General features: G+C 41.3%; 2 protein-coding genes across 2 annotated transcripts; both read left to right on the top strand.

Annotated features, from left to right (window-relative positions):
- The first annotated feature begins 744 nt into the window (after positions 1–744).
- cass4 (Cas scaffold protein family member 4) lies at positions 745–9,878 on the top strand. The gene is made up of 7 exons (XM_047026232.1): positions 745–954; positions 5,521–5,916; positions 6,630–6,713; positions 6,910–7,020; positions 7,106–8,446; positions 8,604–8,687; positions 8,904–9,878. The coding sequence occupies exons 1-7, from the start codon at positions 949–951 to the stop codon at positions 9,318–9,320; spliced, it is 2,439 nt and encodes an 812-aa protein (XP_046882188.1). The 5' UTR covers positions 745–948; the 3' UTR covers positions 9,321–9,878.
- A 761-nt stretch (positions 9,879–10,639) lies between these two features.
- On the top strand, positions 10,640–21,972 carry LOC124471018 (constitutive coactivator of PPAR-gamma-like protein 1 homolog). Its single transcript, XM_047025307.1, has 17 exons — positions 10,640–11,393; positions 12,656–12,902; positions 13,010–13,092; positions 13,773–13,901; positions 14,232–14,322; positions 15,046–15,143; positions 15,254–15,504; positions 15,647–15,734; positions 15,829–16,050; positions 16,203–16,374; positions 16,497–16,746; positions 16,980–17,094; positions 17,798–18,007; positions 18,281–18,473; positions 18,808–18,946; positions 19,254–19,350; positions 20,154–21,972. Exons 1-17 carry the CDS (start codon positions 10,920–10,922, stop codon positions 20,460–20,462), a joined length of 3,168 nt encoding a protein of 1,055 aa, XP_046881263.1. The 5' UTR covers positions 10,640–10,919; the 3' UTR covers positions 20,463–21,972.
- The last annotated feature ends 135 nt before the right edge of the window (positions 21,973–22,107 follow it).

The raw sequence follows: 22,107 nt of genomic DNA, 5'->3' as shown, positions 1-22,107 counted from the left end.
ATCTCCACTGGTCTGACACAATGCCAAATACCTTGTGTTTACTGAAATGCACTGTGGTCTGGGTAACTAGGCTACACCTCCAACACCATGCATTCAGATGCCACAGTTCTCATTTCTGATCATTGATGTACCATTATGGTCAGGTATTTCCTGTAAGGGGCCTGCCATTTCCTGCCAAGTATAAAAAAACACAAATAACTAAGACTGTTATAATGTTATTTGATGTGATTAAAAAACGGCCCAACCTTTTTTCTTCTAATTAAAGCCGAATCACATGTATTGCAATGTTTCTACAACATTACACAGTAAATGGTGGATCAGTGTGTGAGACCATTTTGTAGTCAATGGACCCAAACTGACTGTTCAAAGACCACTAACATCCCTCACCCCGATCTTCTCAGGCATTGGCCTCTCTCAATGTTGTCCTGGCAACAATGGCCATTGGCTTAATAATGCATGTCTTTCTTAACTCCAAATGAATACATTTCCAAAAATCAACAGATAACTTAAACCCCCCAAAAAATGGCAAATGATAGAACATGAAGAAAGATGAGAGTCTGTTTTTTCGATAACACACAAGTAGTTAGTGAATAGGCAAATTTGTATTTTTGTTGTATTCTAAAAACTTAATTGAAGTTCTTTGAGGAAGTGGTTGGCCATGGAGAGACAGAGGTAGTTAGAAGAGGGTGGGACAAGGATGAAAAGGACTCAAGCAAAGCCAATAGGACTGCGAGAAAGTAGCTATGTCAAAGACTCTGGGCAAGCTCTCCCCGCCCCTGTGTGTAAAGAGGCCCAGTGACAGCTCAGAGAATGTGTGTGCTCGAGCAGGCTCATAAACCACAAAGCTCTGGCTTTACACAGAGGTTGCACACACTCCTAGTCATGACTGTCAGGATATCTGATTTGGAATATTAAGCATATTTCTTACTTTGTAATCCCTATTTGGAAATGGAGGTGAGTGTTGCACCCGATGTCGACTTCATATTTGATTATTCAATTCAAATAGTTCAAGAAAAATATTCAGGAAATCATTGTAAGGTTCAATGTTTTCAATTGTTATTTTATGGATTGCACAATTTTCTTTGGATTATCAGTTAAAGGAATCTTTTCTTGTCTACTGTCTCTTTAGATTTCACTTTGTTGCGGTGTAAGCGTCCTCCTATTTCCATGTATAGCCCCCCAACGAACAACACTCCTAAACTCTGCTGTTGTAACATGATAGTGTTGGTCCTTACAGAGTGTGTTGCAGATTGGCGTTTATAAGCCTCATTAACACACTCCTTGAAGCTTTATGAAATCAAGCTGTTGAACTATTAATTGGACCTTCAAGCTACAATATGGCTTCTTAAGTCTTCTCAGTTTGTGAAACTTGGTTGTTCTGCTAAGTCAGATGATAGGAGGGAGGAAGAACATAATTCCTACACTTTTATGTCAGGTTTAATTGATCATTGAATTTCATATTTTAGCAAAATGTTTGGCATCTTATACATATCCTACCTAATGGAATTATCTTTCTGAACAGTTATTTACCATGTCACCATTTTTTTGGTGGTTCATATTAGGCTCTATACAGACACATATTCCCATAGATTACCGATTTTAAATGTATGGAAAGGTTGCAGAAAGGTTTATATCTGTTTCTGTATTTCTGTCTCTGTAACCTTCCCTCTACCTCTTGCTTTCTGGTTGGTCCCAGCTGGGTTCATCCTGTCATCCTGACAGAACTGATTGGATATGGCAAAACTTGTGTGTAATACTGAGAGTCTCACTGTCACAACTGCTTGATAGAAGATGGAAGATGGAAGATGGTATTACACAGCTATATATATTCACAGGCAATGATATAACATGTATCAACAGCATTCCACAGCACATTCATTCCAGAAGAATGAGGTATTCTAAGAATCATATCATTCAGATAAACTGGAGAAGTAGCAGAAGCGTCATCATTATACCTCCCACAAACACTATACACTGGGAACCAGCCCATTTCAATATATTCTTCTCAACAACCTTTACCACTCTCAAGCTCATTTCTTAAATACTGTATTTTAAAATGTACACATTATAGGGTGTCAGTAGATTGTTTACAACTGGAGGCTGGTGTGGATAAATTGAATAATGTTCTTGACCTCCCACACAGAAAAGGTAAAATCAGCATGACTTTTGCCAAGTAGTCTGTTAACCAGTCTTGATCCATGTCCATAACATTAGACAGGAATCAGCTGCAAATGAAAAAAATGCATAGTTTTGTTCAAGTAGACAAAATGTGGTGACCATGATGTGCTCAGAGCTGATCAGGAAGAGGTTTAGGGCAATGGCAAGTGCCTAGCCATTAAAAAACAGAAGAGGAAGTTGAAAAGGAAGTCTACTTTTAAATAAAACCAGAGGGTGAATATAGATATGGTGCTGCATCAAGTGTCCTGCACTCCAGAGTGAATCCTCTGGTGTTATTAATCAAGCATTACTTTTCCTGGCAGGATATTGCACGATTCTTAATATCCACGTGCCTTGTATAGTTTTATCATAACTATTTTAAGTTTGTACTATTGTTTGATATGATAGGAGTCAATTTTATTTGGTGTCTTGAAAAGTTCTTATCAGTAGTTTGGATTTTGTGTGAAATTTGACATAGTTCTCAAGAGTTCATATACAGGAAATACCAGGGCAGCTGGAAGCAGGCAAAGTCACTGCCATGGACCAGAATTAGCTTCAACCTCTCCTTCAGTTTGTTTAGATCTGAATTGGATTTTCCATGGGATACAATGAGTTTCCCTATACCTACAGTATTATGGATTTCACTGGACCAGATTGAATATCGACATAAACACACTGTGGGAATGTTTTTTAATGTGAAATGTATGGGAAAGCTTCCTGTCCTGGTTTGGACAGAGAACTTAATCTAAACTTTTGTTTGTGCTGCCTCTGGCTTGCATAGGCCTTTCCCCACAGTTCCAAAATGTAGTACAAGTGAATCACACAGCAACAGAATATGATATTTGAATGGTGAACTAAATATCACTGTTAATCATTTTGTAGTGAAATGGTGAAATCCTTTCATTATTTTTGTTCTGTCCAACACTCTGATTTGTATACATCTCTTTAGCATTTTTTCTCAGTCTAACAAATTCCTTGCACCTATGCTGGCGTTGCCATTCCGCTGATTGACCATGATGTGCTGACCTGACCTAGGGGTCATGACCAGGCTGTCAAAAAGTCAAAGGTCAAAGTGAACTAGGGGGAATGGTTCCCATACTGTTTTCTACTGCCCAGAATCTTTGGTAGAAAAAGGTGTCAGAGTGTCAATTTGGATTGTTCCATCTTTTAATGCTGGGATACCACAACCACACATAAGATAGCAGAGCAGCACATTTAGATACCAAACTCATTGAGTTAAATTCCCATCGTTCATATACATTTTTATTATTATGATAGTCCAGGTCATGTTTATTTGCCAACAGGGTGGAGGTCTCTCAGGGTGGAAGTCTCCAAAAAGAGAAGGAGAGAAAAAGAGAAAGACAGCTGTGTATCTAAAGTGCTGCAGCCAGCTGCCAGAACCTGAGCTGTACAAGCAGGCGTGTGCAGGAATCCAAAAGACTCACAGCTGAATCTGACCCCTATTTTACTGTACTGATTGATATTCAAAGAAACAACACACAGTGAAGTAAACATAATGTTGTCCTGCTTGGCACAGTACACATAGTCCAGCTCTCATATGTCCTTACACTATGCATAACATTGGTATTTAACAGTGCTATTTATATATCAGAATCAGAATTTGGTTTTATTCGCCATGTAGGTTTACACAAACACGGAATTTACTGTGGCCGGAAGGTGCAAACAATAAACATATAAACATACACAGAGCTTCAATCAAAGAGTATAGAAGTACAGTAGTTAAACTAATCCTAGGAATTAACAATCTAAAAAATACAACAATTTAAAATGTAAATTATAAAATATGAATAAAATATATATAAAAATAAGAATATGAATGGGCAATCGTGCATAGGTCTCACTGCGAAGATGTCTCAATTTCTGATAATTTCTCAAATGATCTTATCTAGATATCAGATGCAAAATACTGGGAAAAGAGAACACTTCTCATGTGATACTTACACCACAAAACCGCATTCAAAACTCCCATCTAACCAATGTATGACAAATGTGTTTTATTTTCACACATCGCAGCCCTAACCTCAACAAGCAGCAGTTCTAAAATGTAACTTGACCTGAATGTTGGCAAGCCCAGAGTTCTGACTAAACTCATGGAAGTTGTGGTCTTTGAAATGTGGTTCTTCTATATGTGGACATATTGTTTGAAATGTACACACACAATAGCATTTACAGAAAGACTACTGCTGGTGAAAAAGTTGCCTCTGTCTGACACTTTTTACATGATGCTTTGAGGTACGTGATAGAACTGCAATGTGACCGTAGTGCCACAGTTCCGCAGACTTTACAGGGAAGTTTGCTGCAGTTGATGGGGGTGTTTGGGGGTGAAAGTGGGCCTGTGTCTGCTGTGGTCAGTGTGTAGGGGCTGTGCTCTTTAGGCCTGGCAGGCTTTCTATTCAACAGGTGCAGAGTGTGTTGTGCCCTGATGGTGAATAGGCTCTTTGTTATGGAGGATTCCCTGACAGAAAGAGGGCAGTACCATGTAAGGCAGTGCCAGCAGCCTGACTTATCAGCTGAGGGTTGAGGGGGGTCGAGTATGTCTGTGTGCGTGGCTGTGTGTGTTTCGCTGTATGTGTGTTTGTGTGAGTATAACTGCTTTAGATACTGCTGAATGTTGGATTGGAAACATTGGATGTATGTACCATATGTATCATCTACACTTGGATATGGATACTCACAAAAAAGTGGATGAGGGCATTATATTTCCATAGGTGAGCCTCATAGAATTAATCTGATTAATTTAGCAAACAAGTCATCCCACTGTGTCATGCCATCAGTTCAAAGCCGGACATGTGAAGCCGCTTCATCCTTTAACATGAATTGATTCCGATCTTACTCTTTATCTGAATTTTTTTTATAAAATATGATGCTCTATTTTTGGAATGAAAAGGAGCATTCTCTCAGCTCCTTTTCAAAGAATATGCTTTTGTCTGAGGGTACAGGAATCAAAATACAGGACATAGAATGAGTCTATTCTTACTGAACACCTGTGATTACGAATATCTATTTATGTTTAAGAATGAGACTAGAGGTGGACTCACTCCACATCTCTTCAATTGTTGTTTAACAATGAGAGGGTGTTGTGAGAATTGTAAAGGGTACCCAGCCACTGAATGATTACACAAACTGGTAATATTAAATTGCAAAACTCCACATCTTAATGGAAAGCAGTGCCTATTTTTTGTATTGGATTGTAAATTGTAATCTGCTGTGCACAGAATATGCTCTCTGCTTGTCAGTGAGATTTGTTGTCCCTATGTCTTGCTCAATGTCTTATAAATATCCTTTTGTTTGCTGTTCATGCAACCTCTTTTGTGATTTTTTCCCACTGTTTTCCTTTTCCAGACCCTTCTTGCAAAGGCTCTGTTTGATAACGTTGCAGAGTGTCCTGATGAACTGGCATTCCGAAAGAGCGACATTGTCACAGTGATGGATCAAAATGTAGTTGGTAGCCGTGGATGGTGGAAGTGCTCATTGTATGGACGTCAAGGTCTGGCCCCTGCCAACCGGCTGCAGATCCTACCCAAGGTGCTAAGTGCTGAACATTCAAAATCACCCAACTGCCAAAACAGTGACAGTCCCCAGAATATCTATCAAATCCCAAGTGGACCCAGACTGTCCACCACATCATCTTATGAATGCATGGACAGGATCTATAAGATCCCCTCCAGTCCTTTGTCCAAGAGTCCTCTCCCTTCCCCACTCAAGAAAAGCACAGAAATACTTGAGGGAAACAGCAAGGTAAGGTGATTTTCTCTGTATCATAAATACTTAGCAGCAGGTTAAAAGACTATTACAAGAGATTTTTGTTGTGGTTGCAAAAATAAACAAAAACATATGCCTAAATTAGAAAAGCCAGACATTCGTCTGACAGCTGCTCACCTAGAATGGTTGCTCCCTTTCCTTGGGAAGTGTTAACTCTCCTCATGATTAGAGAGGTAGAAAGTGGATGAAATGCAGCATTCGGAAGCCCCCGCTGGCAAAAGAGCTTACAGATGAGGACCAGGGGGCTCTCTGTGGGGACAGGCATGCAGCACTGGGCCTTTATGGGCCTGTAAAAGACGAGCAAAGACAGACTTCAGACACCACTAACGACAAACAGCAGTCAGGGCTGCCGAGGACCCCTGTATGAGAGAGGTGTCTGTGAGGGTGCCTGTTCGGCATTGGGCACACGGGGCCATTCCATATGTTCAACATTTCCTCTACTGCTGCAGGGGAGGGCTGTTCTCGTCTACAGTAGCCATCTAAGAGTCAACGAGCAGAAGGGTTTCAATTATAAAAGTGGGTTAATTGGCAAGCCTGCCTGCCTAATAGGGATGTCTGGCATTCAAGGGTTTGAGAGAAAACATTATCCTCATAAAGGGGTTGAAATATTCAGTATGAGCTCAATGAGGTGGACACGTCTAGGATCAAAGTAGTAAGGGAGGAACCAATCATAGCTTCTGTTTTTACAGGCTTTGGCCCCTAGCATCCTCTCTAGTCCCAAGGGGGAGGTTTATGATGTCCCAAGCCTTGGCAGAGGGGCGTCTCTGTTAACTGTGAGTCTCAGTACAAACAGTACTGATATTCCTGCATTAGTCATCATAGACATATCATAAGAGTTTTTTAAACGTGTACCCAGTAAAACCATATGTAATAAAAATGTTGGTATTCAGAAGCAGACAAAATGCTGCAACATTGATTGTTCCACTGACTTTCCCCTTTTTAAACCCTAAACAACATGTGCGATTACAGCCATCACAAAGGCAACCTTTGGAAAGAAAGGCCTCCCTGATTAAAACCTCAGAGTTGGAGAGGAGATTTCATACCTTGGGTATAAAGAGCGACAATTCAAGTGATTCCTATGTAAGTACTAATTTCTTTACTGTTAGGCATTCCGTCTTTCTACAATGTAAATGATCATTCAACAGACCTTTTTCATGCCCCACAGGTATATGCAGTTCCACCACCTGTATCCCAGGATCCTAGCTACGATATTCCTGTGCCCTCATCTACTGAAGCTCAACAGAGACTGGCAAGTGGGTACAACACCCTTCCCAACCCTCGTAAATCCGAGTGGATCTATGATGTACCCATGTCTCCTGAGAAGCCTGGTCACGAGCAGGGTTACAATGGTACCATGCCCAGCAAAGTAATGAGCCCAGCAAGGCAGCTCTACGACACTCTACCAGCACATGTCTGGCCTGTGCGAAGCCCAAGCTCTGCTCTTTCTCTCTATGATATACCAAAACCTTGCTCCAATCAAACAAGAAAGGACCAAGACGCCCACAGTCCACCAACAGTGATTCCAAGGGTTCCCACATATGACAAACCACCTGTACAGAAGCTGTCCGAGGACAGTGTGTATGCAGTGCCACCACAGGAGCAGTCTTCCATTCGACGCCTCAGCGACTCCTACAAAGGCCACGTGCCCCTGGAGTGCCGAGGAGACACTGGTCCCAACTACGACCACTCCAGAGGGCGCATGCAGCGTGGCAGGATGGACTTGGTGTCAGCTTCTCTGCGTAACCGGCCAGGGACCAGGGGCTCACTGGTTCAGGAGGAGGACAAGAGAAGCAGTGCTTCACACATGTCAGCGACTGACAGTCAGAGAAGTAGCACAGCCTCCAGCTCCTCCACCAGCTCCTGTGACTCCCTGGCTCTGAGTTCCTCTTCTCCAGAGCCTCTACGGGAGGTTACCCTCAGCCAGGAGGAGGTAGGCCGCAGACTTCTGGTGCTCCAGGAAGCTGTGTGCAGGGCTGTTCCCAAGCTCATGGATTTTGTCAGTAGCCGCTGGAGGAGCAAGGAGCACCTGGGGAAACACTTGAAGGAGATCAAAGGTGCAGCAGAGAGAATCACATGCTCTGTGACCGTGTTTCTGGACTTTGCCTTGGACCTCAAGGGCAATGCCCGTCGTCTAACTGATGCCAACCTGCAGGCCAGGCTCAACAAGCAGCTTTCCATCTTGGAGGACTCAGGTCTGATCTTGCAGAAGGCCATGAGTGCTCTAAATGTGGCTGGATGGCCTCTGGATACTCTTTCCCAGGACCCAGGACAAGCTCAGACACCTGATCCGCTCGAGCGCTTTGTCATGGTGGCCCGTACTGTGCCAGAGGATGTCAAGCGACTGGTGTCCATCCTCAATGCTAATGGGAAGCTTCTGTTCAGGTCTGTGCCAAGAGAACCAGACAATCCCAATTCCACAATTTTACCAGAAACAAAGAAGTGTCACAATGAGACTGAACAATTGGATGATCTCGTGGAAGATGAAAATGATTATGTTCAATTACAGGTATATTTTCTTTCACCAACTAGTAGAACTTCAAGGACTTGTAGTGACTTGTAGTCACTTGCAAATAATCAATTGATTATTTGATTGATTTGCTTTGATTGACTTCCGAACCACTTTGTATTTTAACCTTATTATTTGTAACTTCCTTTCTTCCCAGACTAAAACAGAGTTTGAAAAACAACAGAAAATAGCACAGGGGAAGCCAATGATTGAGCCGAAAGGGGGTTCCAAAAAGCCAAAGGTATAACGTCCTCCTGTCATAGCGGGTGAAGAGACAACTTTTCAAGGATGATACAGAATCTAATGGTTAAAAATATTCGTATCCATTCCTGTAATTTAAGACAGCAGACCGCTTCCTTTATATCTATTTCTCTGTAAGAGAGTTGTTTGAGGAAGTGCAGAGGATGTATGACAATCACTCACTGATTGTCTCACATTTTCCCCTTCTACCTCACAGGAGGACCAGCCACAACCTTCCCAAGAAGCTCAGGTTGATGTGGAGGGACCAAGAAGAGCTGTACTTCCAGAACACTGTCGTTTATATTTTGGTGCTCTACAGAAGGCCATAAGTGCGTTTGTGAACAGTCTAGTAGATGGCCAGCCACCTGAGAATTTCATATCCCACAGTAAGTTGGTGATCATGGTGGGCCAAAGACTAGTGAACACCCTGTGCAGGGAGGCCCACAGTGGAGAGACTAGCCAGAGCCTGCTGTGTCAGTGCAACCACCTGTGTGCACTCCTAAAACAGCTGGCTGTGGCCACCAAGAAGGCGGCTTTGCACTTCCCAGACACAACAGCCCTAGATGAAGCCCAGAACTTTGCAAAGGAGCTGGCCCAACAAGCACAGCACTTTCGGAATTCGCTGGACATATGAAAGTGCACTGTGAACTGCTGTCTCATGGTCTCAGTAAGCCACTGGTATTATAAACATCTTTTTTTCTGGTTTGATAGCTAAATTCAACCACTGTTGTCTCTAAACTTCCCTGACCAAAATATTTTATATGTTTCATAATTATTTCTATAAATATATTTAAAAATGAAAATATTGTTCAATGTTGAAAGAAAATGCCACAAGACCCCTACATAAAAGGGTTTTAGAAGAGGTTTGTAGTGACTAGTAATATTACATTGGTAAATGTAACAGTACACATATCATCTGTGATAAAAGACCAGCATATCAGATGAAGCCAAATCGAATTTTACTTAGGCACCATGTTCGTAAAAGTAATGTGTAATTATGTGATTGATTTCTGTATATTTGAATGTTATTACAGCAATTAATGTATAATAATGTTTTTATTTGTGTTTTTTATATCAGACTTTTGTTTCACCGCCAATATTTGCTTTAAGATGTTGTTTTTTGTATCCCAATATGCTGTATGATTGCAATTTAATTTAGAATATAAACACATTCATACTATTAGGAATAAAAGCTTTTTAAGGACATCAATTGCTTTAGATTTTTTCCACAAAAGATTGATTATTACGTTTACATAAGATTAACCATAACAACACCATTATATCTTACTTTGTCTAGGAATTATTGAAATTCATTTTGAGTTTCAAACGTATACACCAACAGGAGACGTAAGTATACAGTGCTATGGTGCCCCCTGTTGGTATGTTCTTCAGTTTATTTTCTAGGTGTCTAATTGACTGATCCCAGTCATCATTTGATCAATCCTGTTACACGTATAATTATTATCCTTGCTTTATATTCTCTATTCTGAAGTGTCAGGTGTCAGAAGACAACGAATAGTCATTACTATTCTTTAAACAGCATGTACAGGTCAGTTTGTTTTCACTGATTTCATTAATTCAATGTAGCCTGGTAATCTTGAATTAATCTGGTTTCATTTTCAAAACAATACTCATTATAGAGGCTTGAAAGTCATGATCCTCATAATGGGCCTACATAGTCATTAAAAGCCCTTAACTCATAAGGTAAAATGTTGCTCCTTTGTCTACCAATGGAGCATTGGTAGTGGAGATTGTTGAGCCATGGTTTCACAGTAGTACATATCATACAATTATTTGACAATAGGGCAATAGATGATACAATGATTTAGCATTATAATCGCTGCGCTCTGAGGGTGAGATGCAACAGTTTTTCCTAACTACGCCCGATGTAACGCACTGACTCCTCCTTCTCTGAGCACAGTACGTGCCCTTGCGTCGCTATGCTTCTTTCTCTGCACACTAGACAGACGCACATCCAGAGACATGGCTCCGTGAGACGGCACATGGCGGCCAGCAGCCATGAACCAAAAAACAACTCACCAAAAACAGTTAATGCATTGGTAGCAACTTGATTTCGTTTATTTTGGATCTAACTATTCAAACTACTGCAATATCCATACAACTGGTTTACTGACAACGGAAGAGGTGCATTGTAACCCCCTGTTTTCTTCTGCTTTTACGCGTCTACACTTTTAAAGTCGTTTTAATAGCAATTTCTCATTTGAATACAATCATGGGTGTGCAAGGTTTCCAAGAATACATTGAAAAGCATTGCCCAAATGCTGTGGTGCCGGTGGAGCTTCAGAAGCTAGCTCGGGGGAGCCTGGTTGGAGGTGGCAGACAGAGACCACCTCAAAGTCCGCTGAGGTTGCTTGTGGATGCTGAAAATTGTCTACACCGGCTCTATGGTGGGTTTTACACCGACTGGGTGAGCGGAGGCCAGTGGAACCACATGCTCGGTTACCTGGCTGCTTTAGCCAAGGCCTGCTTCAACGGCAACATTGAGCTCCTGGTATGCTTCAATGGCGCCCTGGAGAAAGACCGTCTTCACGAATGGGTCAAACGACAGGTGAACGAAAGACAGACAGCGCAGCAGATTGTCAGCCACGTCCAGAATAAGGGAACTCCACCACCGAAGGTCTGGTTTCTCCCCCCCGTATGCATGGCCCACTGCATCCGACTGGCACTCCTCAGGTTCCACATCGGGGTAAGTTAGCTTGTTAGCTAGCACTGCCAGCTAACCTTAGTGTCAGTACCAGTCATTTAGTAACTACTTTGCCAACAAAACTGACCTTAATTAGACAGCTAGCTAGCTGCTATCAACACACCAATTCGACATGTTACACTAGCTACATTGTCAACAGTTTGCAGCTTGCTATCAAGTCACACGTTACTGGTCTTGAGCTTTAGTTGGCTAAGTGGTTGGCTAGCTAGCAACCTGTCTGAAAAGAACCTGTCTGGTAGATCTTTAATTTCTTGTGCTTGAAAGCCGCCCATTAATTTGCTAGTCAACTCGTAAACTAAAGTTGGTTATAATTGTCCCTTTAAAACCTTAAGTATGCATATATCATTTAGTTAGTTAACAGTAGTTAAATAATCAAGCAAATTGGATCTCAAGATTAACATATTTAGAAAGCTATCAAACTGTTTTATAGTATTATTGCCTCCATCTTTGCCAGGTCCATCAAAAAGGAAGAGAGCTAAGATTTTTTTTCGAAGTACAGTTGGAGTTTGTATTGAGTGTCTGACATTAACGTGTGAAAAGTAGGCATAGCTTGAATCAATGCATTACAGAATCTAGCAGTACTAAACACCTCCAATGAATGCTGGGAATTGGATCTTCTGTGAGAATGTTCATAAGAGGAGTTGCACTGGTACTGCTGTTAGTCCCACCTTTGCAATGCTCCTATAGGCTGCACAGCAGAGGCTCTGATTTCAGAGTACAGAGAGAAATAGCCCTACCATTGGCTGTACACTGAAATCACATGTCACTTGTACTGTTTAGTGCGAGCCAAAGCCAACAGGCCTATGCCAACTTTTATGTTACGGCCCTCTTCGAAAATGGAAATGGAACCAGGATGATTAGAGAAACAAGGCCCAACCATTGAGCTACAGTGTTCAGAAACAAAGCCTATAATGTCCAGTTGCCTTGTTTGTGTTGGACAGCCTACTTTCCCCTTATAGTTTATTTGCCCTTGGCACTTTTTTTCTGTTCAAAATTCAATTATCTGTCTCCCTTGTTTGTTTTCAGGGCTAGTACTTTTAGGGCCAGTGCACATATATTTATCTTCTTGTAAGATGCTGTCTATTCCTCAAATTACATAATACAATCTGTTGAACTATAATGACCTAGGTAGTCTATAATCCCATATGAATTCCCAAGCTTCCCGTGATTAATTCAAGAGCATATTTTCCATGTGATTTTGAGATGTTGTATACAGGCAATTCAACATTGTTGTCATTTTTCAGGTTGTCCAGAGCATTGAAGACCACCACCTGGAAGTGATCACCTTATGCAGGGAGAATGGGTTCCATGGCCTAGTGGCCTATGATTCTGACTATGCCCTGTGCAACATCCCCTACTACTTCAGTGCCCATGCCCTCAAACTGAGTCGCAACGGCAAAAGCCTCACCACCAGCCAGTACTTGATGCACGAAGTGGCAAAGCAGCTTGATTTGAATCCGAATCGATTTGTCATCTTTGCATCACTTTTAGGTTGGTAACAGACATACTGTCAGTCACTAGCCAAATAAATGACCTACAAACAACTATCTTAGTTCATCATATTAGTTTTTCATGACTACATTGCTTCTTGGTTACAGGTAATCACATACTGCCTGATGAAGACTTGGCTGCCTTTCACTGGAGTTTACTTGGTCCAGAGCATCCATTAGCATCGTTGAAGGTAAACTGTCAATGAAGGATTGTGTGTCATGATGTTTTTCTAGTGAAGCACTAATCTAATATTTCACTGCAAATTAAAGGTTACTAATTACTTTTGACCGTTTGAGAGGAATTGGATTTGTCAGGAAAGGACTGAATACTTGACTCTTCATAGCCTCCTAGTGTAACCAAGGTGAATTAGTTAAACTCACTCCTCAGAATAAATACTGGACACCCGTGCCATCGAAGAGCTTTTATTTGGTGGCGTAGTTGGTTAACACGGTGTCTATACAAAATGGTTGTCCTGTTTGCAAGTCAGAGGACCCAAGTTTGCATCCCAGTGTGGGAGGATTGGGGGGAAAGTTATGCTGACAAGCAGCACAATGACACCAGTTACACATACAAGTAGGAAACCTAAAACTGTCAAAACATGTAGTGACACATTAACATAAGTATACAAACGTCTCTTCCACTGAGGCCTCTTAACTGAGTCTTAATATTGTCTGGCAGGCAGTTGTTTGTTTAGACATGGAGCCGAAGTGAAGAAAATCCATGTATTTTCCCATTTATGTCGCTCTATTTTCGACTATGAAGATGTTCCATAAGAACTACATATTTTGATTGTTCACAAGAAGCCCAGTATATTCATTGTAATTGTTTATATTCAGTTTTTATTACAATAAATTGTCATCTGTTCAATAGGTGCGTGCCCACCAACTTGTGCTCCCCCCTTGTGATGTGGTGATCAAAGCGGTGGCTGAGTATGTCCGCAACATGCAAGACATGACTGACCTGGAAGCCATAGCAAAGGACATTTTCAAGCATTCACAGGTATTTCAACTGCACAGCAAGAATGCACATGCTTTTGTACTGTGACTAGCAAATATATGGTTGCTGAGTTTCAAGTTTGCTCTAAAACCCTTTCAAAAAAAATATTTATAAAGAAAATGAGAATACCATTGTGGCACATAGTCAGCAGTATCTTGGTTTTGGCAGTTCTAAACTTTGATTTACGCAAATGCATCCAGGAACATTCAGACTTTCGTAACAACTACCCTTGTAGACATGAAGCCAGTTGTCTGGTTTGATCTAAGCCTGCTGTTAGTTTTGTTGACATGGTTTCCACTGACAATAGGTGTATCATGGTTTTTCTTATTTCAGTCAAGAACAGATGACAAAGTTGTCCGCTTCAAGAAGGCAGTGGAGTACTACTCTGCAGCCAGCAAACCCCCTCAGTTCTCTCCTTATTTAGGTAACTTCAAAAGTCACTTTGTCTTACGAAGTCATGCTTGACATAAAAACTTGACATCAAAAGCAAAGCGATACAAAAGTTAGTGGTGAATCATGGAGGATGAGTAGAAATCCCATGTCCCCTTGTGTTTGAATCATTCAACTGGATGACATGTATCTCTGTAGTAATTTACCATAAGCCAGTCTACACTTGTTACAACTCTCCTTGCATTCAGTGTCTGTTCACAACAATGTTTTGCACCTCTTCTGTTCAGCTCAGCTATATCTATCTCTTTGATAACTTGCCTTAAAATATGCTGTTGTATCAGTCGAATGGACAGAGCCAGATAGCTCTCAGTAATGTGAGAAATGTTCCCACTTGCCTCAGACCTTGTGTCCACTCTGGAATGGCTGCTATGTCCTGCGCATACAAATAGGCTGCTTTAGTAAGGCTTGCTTAGCCACTACAAGTTTGGGAAAACTCATTTATGGTCCGTCTATGAATGGTCTAATGATCCAAAAGGCACACTGGAATATAGTTTGACTCTTTCTCTAACCATCCTTAGTTAGGTTGTATGTCTTTTTGAAAATAATCATCCTAAATATTTCTGAAGGTGCTCAGTATGCTTCAGTATTCTGGCAGGCTCCCCAGTAGTGGCTCCACTGTCAGTAGAGGTACTATAAAGGCTTGATGTAGTGCCATGCTGTCTGACTCTTTCTGTTGTATCTCGGTTTCCACTCTTAGTCAGACCAAATCAGATCGGAGTGCCTGCAACAGTGCCACAATATGCACCTCCACAAATGCTCAACATTCCACAGGCTCACTTGCTCGTGAAACCTGGGGTGAGTAGTCCCCTTCTCCGCACAGCCCTTGTGTCATGTGAAAATGTCATACTTGAGTTCAATCCAGAGCTGTGATTGCGATGATATCATGGCTTGTTATTGTGGTCCAGGCTCAACATGCCTACCCAACCCCATTGGTGGAGCCTGCCCTAGCTTTGGACTCAGTGGAGAAAGGCCTCCCAGATCAGAACAGCTTCAGCATCATTCCTCATGAAGGGAAGCACACACCGTTGTATGAGAGGTCCTCTCCCATCAACCCCACTATGGGCAGCAGCCCCAACAACAGTGACCCTGCGTTCTTCAACACCTCCTCCACTTCCTCCTCTTCTGAGAATGAGGAGAGCACAGGCACCACTGCCAAGTGTGTATATCACGTCATCTTAAAGATATCTTTCTGCAACTGACATTTACATAAATTCAAACACATGGAAATCAAACTTCGTATCAACAAAACTTTTCATCCCCCATTCAGAGTAAATTATAAGTATTTTCTGTTTCGGTAGTCATGTAAGTGACCATAAAGGAGAATGGGACAAATCTGCAAATGAATCTGAGAACACAGTAGTGGGTGACCTGGGGGACCAAACAAGTGTAAGTTGAGCTATGAAACCCTCTTGAATTGAAACACACGCTACTCTTTCTCAATATAAACTCATCCAGATGTTGTCTTCCCTCCCCCTTCCAGGCTGACCTCAAGCTGACCTCCCACATTAGTCCAGGGTTGGAGGTGGGGGGTCATCATAGCCTCAGTGCCCAGATTCCATCCCTTCTTTCAATGCCAACCAGGAACCACATGGACATCACTACCCCGCCTCTTCCTGTGGTGGCCCCAGAGGTGCTTCGGGTTGCTGAGCACAGGCACAAGAAGGGTCTCATGTACCCTTACATCTACCATGTTCTCACCAAGGTCAGAGGAGATCCTGCTAGTGCAGAACCACACTGACAACTTTCGTTTTTGATACTGAGATGACAGGGGGATGGACTCTTCCTTGCTAGCTAAGCTTCCTTGCTTCCCCTACTAAACATTGCAGTACTTGGGTAACATGTCTGTCATTGCAGGGTGAAATTAAGATATCTGTCACCATTGAGGATGAAGCTAACAAAGACCTGCCTTCAGCGGTGCAGCTGTTTCGGCCTATCCGCCAATGTGTTTACGGAGTGCTCTTCAGTCTGGCGGAGGCTAAAAAGAAGGCCCAACGGGTAGCCATGAAGAGAAACCGCCTCCCTGAGTGTGGGTAGTATTTTATTTAAGCAAACCTAAATTTACCTATTAGCCATTTCATAAATGTCACTTTTGGAAAGACTGCGAAGGCCTATTTTTGGGTCGTTTAACCTCATATCCCTTTTCTGTAGATCCTCCGGTGATCGTCAAAGAGTGGGCAGCATACAAGGGAAAGTCTCCCCATACCCCAGAGCTGGTGGAGGCCCTGCCTTTCCGGGAGTGGACCTGCCCAAACTTGAAGAAGCTCTGGCTAGGGAAGGCCGTGGAGGACAAGAACCGCAGGATGAGGGCCTTCCTGGCCTGCATGCGCTCTGACACCCCGGCCATGCTGAACCCTGCCAACGTTCCTACCCCCCTCATGGTGCTCTGCTGTGTGCTCCGGTGAGTGGGGAACAGTAGCTGGAGACCCCACGCACCTACACAGATGGGCTTGATCACATTTGGACAAATGTATGGCCTGTATGATGTCTTCACATGAAGCCAAGAAATGACTTGGTTACAATTATTTCGTTTTTAACGGAAGGACCTCAGTAATAGACAACTTAAGAAAAGATAGTTAATTTAAGATCAGTTCCTGCATTTTGTAATATTTCACTGTTTGTGTTTTGCTTCAGGTTTATGTTACAATGGCCAGGAGTAAGAATTTTGCGTCGTAACGAACTTGACGCTTTCCTAGCCCAAGCACTTTCTCCTAAACTATATGAACCTGACCAGCTGCAGGAACTGAAGGTGATTTCGTAGTGATTTGATATGAGGCGTGTCCTGAAAACGTCTGGTGGCAGTCTACCAAAACGGATTTGGCAGTAACCTATTCAATCATGTTAAGACTGGGTTATTTTGTTTGTTACTATGGCCTCAAAATCAGAGGTTGGGCTGGTAAGCTGCTGACAGTTATACTTTTGTTTCACAGGACACTCCTCATATTGTTGTGGCAAGAAAATGTGTACAGCAAAGCATACTAATGTTTTGCACAAGCATGTTTTCATTAGCTCAGCAGGAAAAGATGTCTGTTAGTGACAGGGGTGTTTGTACGCGTGGATGGTTTACGGACACCCCAGTATTGTTTTCCCAATGTTTTGAGATTCTCATTGATGTTGAGACTATTTCATGATGGCTGGACTTGGTTGTAAACCATCCACGTGAGCTGTGCACTTTGGCGTTAGTAGTCTGTCTGTATGTCAGCTCTGTCAGCCTGTCTATTTTATGCTCTGTAGCAGATTGACTGTACTGTAGGTCTCTCTCCTGCTGGCTTTGTGTGTTGGCTGGATTAGGTTGTCAGCTACTATATGTCTGCAGACTGAGTGAATGGGCTTACGCTGGCTTACGCTGCTCAGTGCTGTGCTGCTCTTCGAATAGAATGCTCTGGATGGGGTAAGAGGTGGTAGGTTCTCTCATTGGATGGTCTTTCATTTCTGGACATTTGTATTTACAGATTGACAACCTGGACCCTCGAGGTATCCAACTGTCTGCTCTGTTCATGAGCGGGGTGGACATGGCTCTGTTTGCCAATGACGTGTGTGGCCAGCCCATTCCATGGGAGCATTGCTGTCCATGGATGTATTTTGATGGCAAGCTGCTTCAGAGTAAACTTATCAGAGCTAACCGGGACAAGGCCCCTCTCATCGACCTCTGTGATGGTCAGGTAGTTCTACCCAAACCAAACAGCCAAAAGTGACATGTTCTCACCTTGCATACAGTTAGCCTTCTGTTTTCTTCAACATACAAAATCATATTCATCTTTCATATCTTGGAGTATTGATGTATAAAACACCATGAAATAATAGTACTTCCTGCATTGTGTCTAAAGTGAAAAGATAATTCAGCTTGTTTTGGTAAGGTTGAGGTTATTTGACAGCCTTTGTGAATAAAGTTAGAAGTCCTAAAGTGATTTTCACCTTCCCTCCCTTCCCTGTAGGCTGAGCTGGTTGCCAAGGTGGAGAAGATGCGTCAGAGTATCTTGGAGGGTCTGAACTTTACCCGCCCACCTCATCCTCTTCCTTTTCCTCCCCCACCACCACCCCATGGCATGCCTTTCTACCCCCCTCCCAACTCCTTCTACCCCCCACCACCAATGCTGCCGCCTCAGGGGCGAGGCAGAGGAATGCCTGGTAAGGGACCAATGACTGAAGAAATTACAACCAGTAACTTGTTATATACCAGTTGATGATGATGATGATGACACTTAACAGTCAATGTAAACATTTAGCAATGTTTTACACCTACTGAGAGTGAAGTAGGATGCAGATGTTTTATATCTTGCACTTGCATTTTGAAGAATACATATTGGAAAATGTAAATTGTATTTGCCAGAATCTGGATTAACTCCTGAAAACAACATTATATGGTTATTTATGGCATTTTACACATGGATATGTTCATGTATTACATCCGTATAAAGGGTGAAATTACACAAAACACGTGTCGTTTCACCCGTCAAACCAGGACTTCAAGCCATGTCCTCACAAGGTGGAAAGCTGGAGATTGCTGGCACTGTAGTGGGCCAGTGGGCAGGGAGCCGCCGTGGGCGTGGCAGGGGTACATTTCCCATCCAGGTGGTGTCTGTTGGAGGATCAAACAGAGGGTAAGATTTATCATCTTAAATAAAGCAACAATACTTGTTTTTTTGGAAAGTGGAAAGTGCCTGGGTTCTTTTGTTTTATGTCATGATACCAAAACTTAAATTAACACTATATAATTTTTTTGGACAGGTAGATTTTAAAAAGGATTTTAACAATCCAGAACTTATTTAACGTTTATGCAGATGTTCAATTTAAAATATTCTGAGAATATAAAGACCATTGGTGAAGCAATTAAAACATGGCTTGACACCAAAGCTAAATTGTTTGTGCAAATTAGCTTTGATTGCTGCTAATTTTATGTTTCTTTAGTCGCCCAAGAGGTGTGATTTCCACTCCTGTCATCAGGACTTTTGGTAGAGGAGCCAAATACTATGGCAGAGGCTTCAAGAGTCAGGGAACATACCAGGTGAGGTGTTGAAAAGTGAAATGGTGTGAGCACAATTCAACCTCACAGGAAATAAATGAATGTGAATGTTTCAAAATATGTAATATGCGTTATTCTTGTGCATTACAGCAAAATAATGGATACAGCTTGTGCCCTCTGTCTAATTACAGTGTAATGACACTATACAAAGGCATTGTTTCAGCTTTCACTATGGGGTGACTGAGCATCCCATTCTCTTAGCAGGTCTTTATGCAGTTTAAAGCCCTCTAATTAACTTCCAAATTGCTTCTAACCTTTTTGTTCCCTCAGTGGACCCAGCCTTTTTTTTGTATCTCTTTTAAGCAAACATATGATCATAACAGCTTTTTTTTTTTTTTATCAGTTATGGTTGGAATTTTGTATATCATTTACTTTTTTTTGTTCACCAATCAAGAAACATGTACTGTAAATAGTCCTAAATGCATCATTTTGTTACTGTTAAGTACTTTTAATCAAAGGGTTATACGAGATGCAATTATGAAGCATCATGACATTAACTCCTAGATAAAATAGTGTTTAACTTTAATGGCATTGGAGGTATGAGGTGTTGTAATGCGCAATTATGTTTTTTATTGGGAAGGGGGGGTGGCATTACAGCTTCATTAATGATAGTGACAGTATGAGACGGACAGGAAAAGCGGCAGAGAAAGAGGGGATGACATGCAGAAAATTGCCTGGGATGAAATTGAACCTGTTTACCTAGGTAGCCACTGGGATGCCCCACAATTCGTTTTTAACAGCAGTTGGCATCAGAATTTCCTAATCAGAAATGTTTCTTATTCTAGAACAAGCCTGCATATGCTTCATCTGTGAATGAGGTGGTGAAGGAGAGAAATAATCCCAAACCTGAAGAAGCCAAATCACCTCCAGTGTCACCAGAAGGTTCCGCCACAGAGAATGGTATGGATGATAAAGAGACTGACCAGCTGAACGGAATGAAAGTAGAAAGCAGGGCTCTCAACAAACCTGAAAGTGCCTTTAGCAGTGACTCCAAGATGTGCAATACTAATCCTCATTTAAATGCACTAAACCTAGACAGTGGTTGCCACAGAGACGAAGTTCTTGGCTCCACTGTCTTAAAAACAGAAGAGTAAACCTATTTTTATAGAGAAGGTAAAGGATGAAAGGGGGTATAGGGTTAGGAATATCTGGAAAGATGGAAAGCCTGCAGTCAATGTAAAACATTTTTCCTTTAAGGAAGAGAAAATGAGGACAAGAAATTTGAATCCCTCTTTGATGTTAGCAAGTAAAACCTGAACAATGACAATTTCTTGGTCAAAATAAGTCTGCCAGTATGAAATACTACTAGCATAAGGAGTAAATGCAGTCCACTCCCTCATCACTGATATATACACATCTCAATCTGGTTATGAGAGTGTTTTATTTCCTTTTCTTGAAATACAGAAGCCTCAAGATGCTTTTTATTTGGCTGTCTTTTAGTTCTTATAGGTTGAGATACTCTTCCAGTACTTGGCATCATATATTTGCCATTGTAATTGATTTTGTGTTGTCACGGTAAATGCTTTTTGAAAATTAAACTCACATGAAAAGAGAGAAGCGCAGAAACACATTTCTCACATGGGTCATCATTGTGAGTTTTGTGTTGCAAATATGCTGAGTTATTTTATAAAGTAAGTAACTGTAGTTGATTAAATCCTGCAGCATAAATTCTAATGTGCTCACAACAGTTTATGATATACTTAAGCGACATAAGTAATATTTCAAGAAACGGTTATAAAATTGCAGAGATGCATACAATCCTGATGCTCTGTCAAAATTAGTGATCAACATGATTTCTTGATTCAGATGTAGAAAACTAGTACTGCTGTTTCAGCTAAACTGTCTGCATGGTTCACAATCTTAAAAGGAGTGTAGTTATTGCATGTAGTCCTTTTTCTTCCATTCTTACCAGTACTGTGCCCATTGCAAATTCAAAAGAATGTCTAAGAATCAGTAATAGTCCTTTAAAAGATGTTAACTGTTTGTCAGTAACTGATTTGCTCTAACCTTCAGTTTTTGTGATATTGACATTTGTTTCATTTACTCAAAAAAAAACAACTAAATTATCTAGCCACTGTTGAATATTGTTAACCCTGGTGTACTCATTACTATATTCATTGTTCTCTGTTGCTGTTTTTGCATTCCCATTAGTAAAGCATCTTTGGAAAAATGAAAACCCTCTTATAAAAAGCTTTAATCAGAAACGACCCCCTTTTGTTGCTGAAAACAAGTTTGCAAAATGCTTGACCTTCCCATTGAGATTTTAGCATAAATAAGTAATTCTATAATCATTTTGATGTTTCTTTAGTGTTTTAAAACTTCGTGTACTTCTAAACCAGAATCATTACTTAACTTTTCCATGTAATTCTCATGAAGATTTTCATCACTCATTAGTGATCAGAAATATGGTGTATTCCTCAGTCCCCTGCCCGCAAGAGCTATAAATAGGTTACCTTGATGTAAGTTGAGCGGAGTTACTTTTTAACTCATTGGTTGTAAAAGAATGAACTACTGTTGGGTTTGATGGATTGTGGTGTGGGTTTTTTTCGAAGGCAATTGAATGCAACTTACAATGCTTAATAAAAGTATATTCTTTTAGTATAATCAGTTTGAGTGTCTTGTTTAATTTCCCTCTTATATTGATACGGGTAACCAATCTGATTTAGATATATTATCTTAATTCTATTTTTGTAAGCTCTGAACCTTTCAAATGTTATGCTTTATAATGTGCGAAATTAT

The sequence above is a fragment of the Hypomesus transpacificus genome, chromosome 9, assembly GCF_021917145.1.
Source record: "Hypomesus transpacificus isolate Combined female chromosome 9, fHypTra1, whole genome shotgun sequence".
Taxonomy (NCBI): Eukaryota; Metazoa; Chordata; class Actinopteri; order Osmeriformes; family Osmeridae; genus Hypomesus; species Hypomesus transpacificus.
The sequence above is the reverse complement of the archived record's forward strand: the minus strand, read 5'-3'. Positions and strand labels throughout refer to the sequence as shown.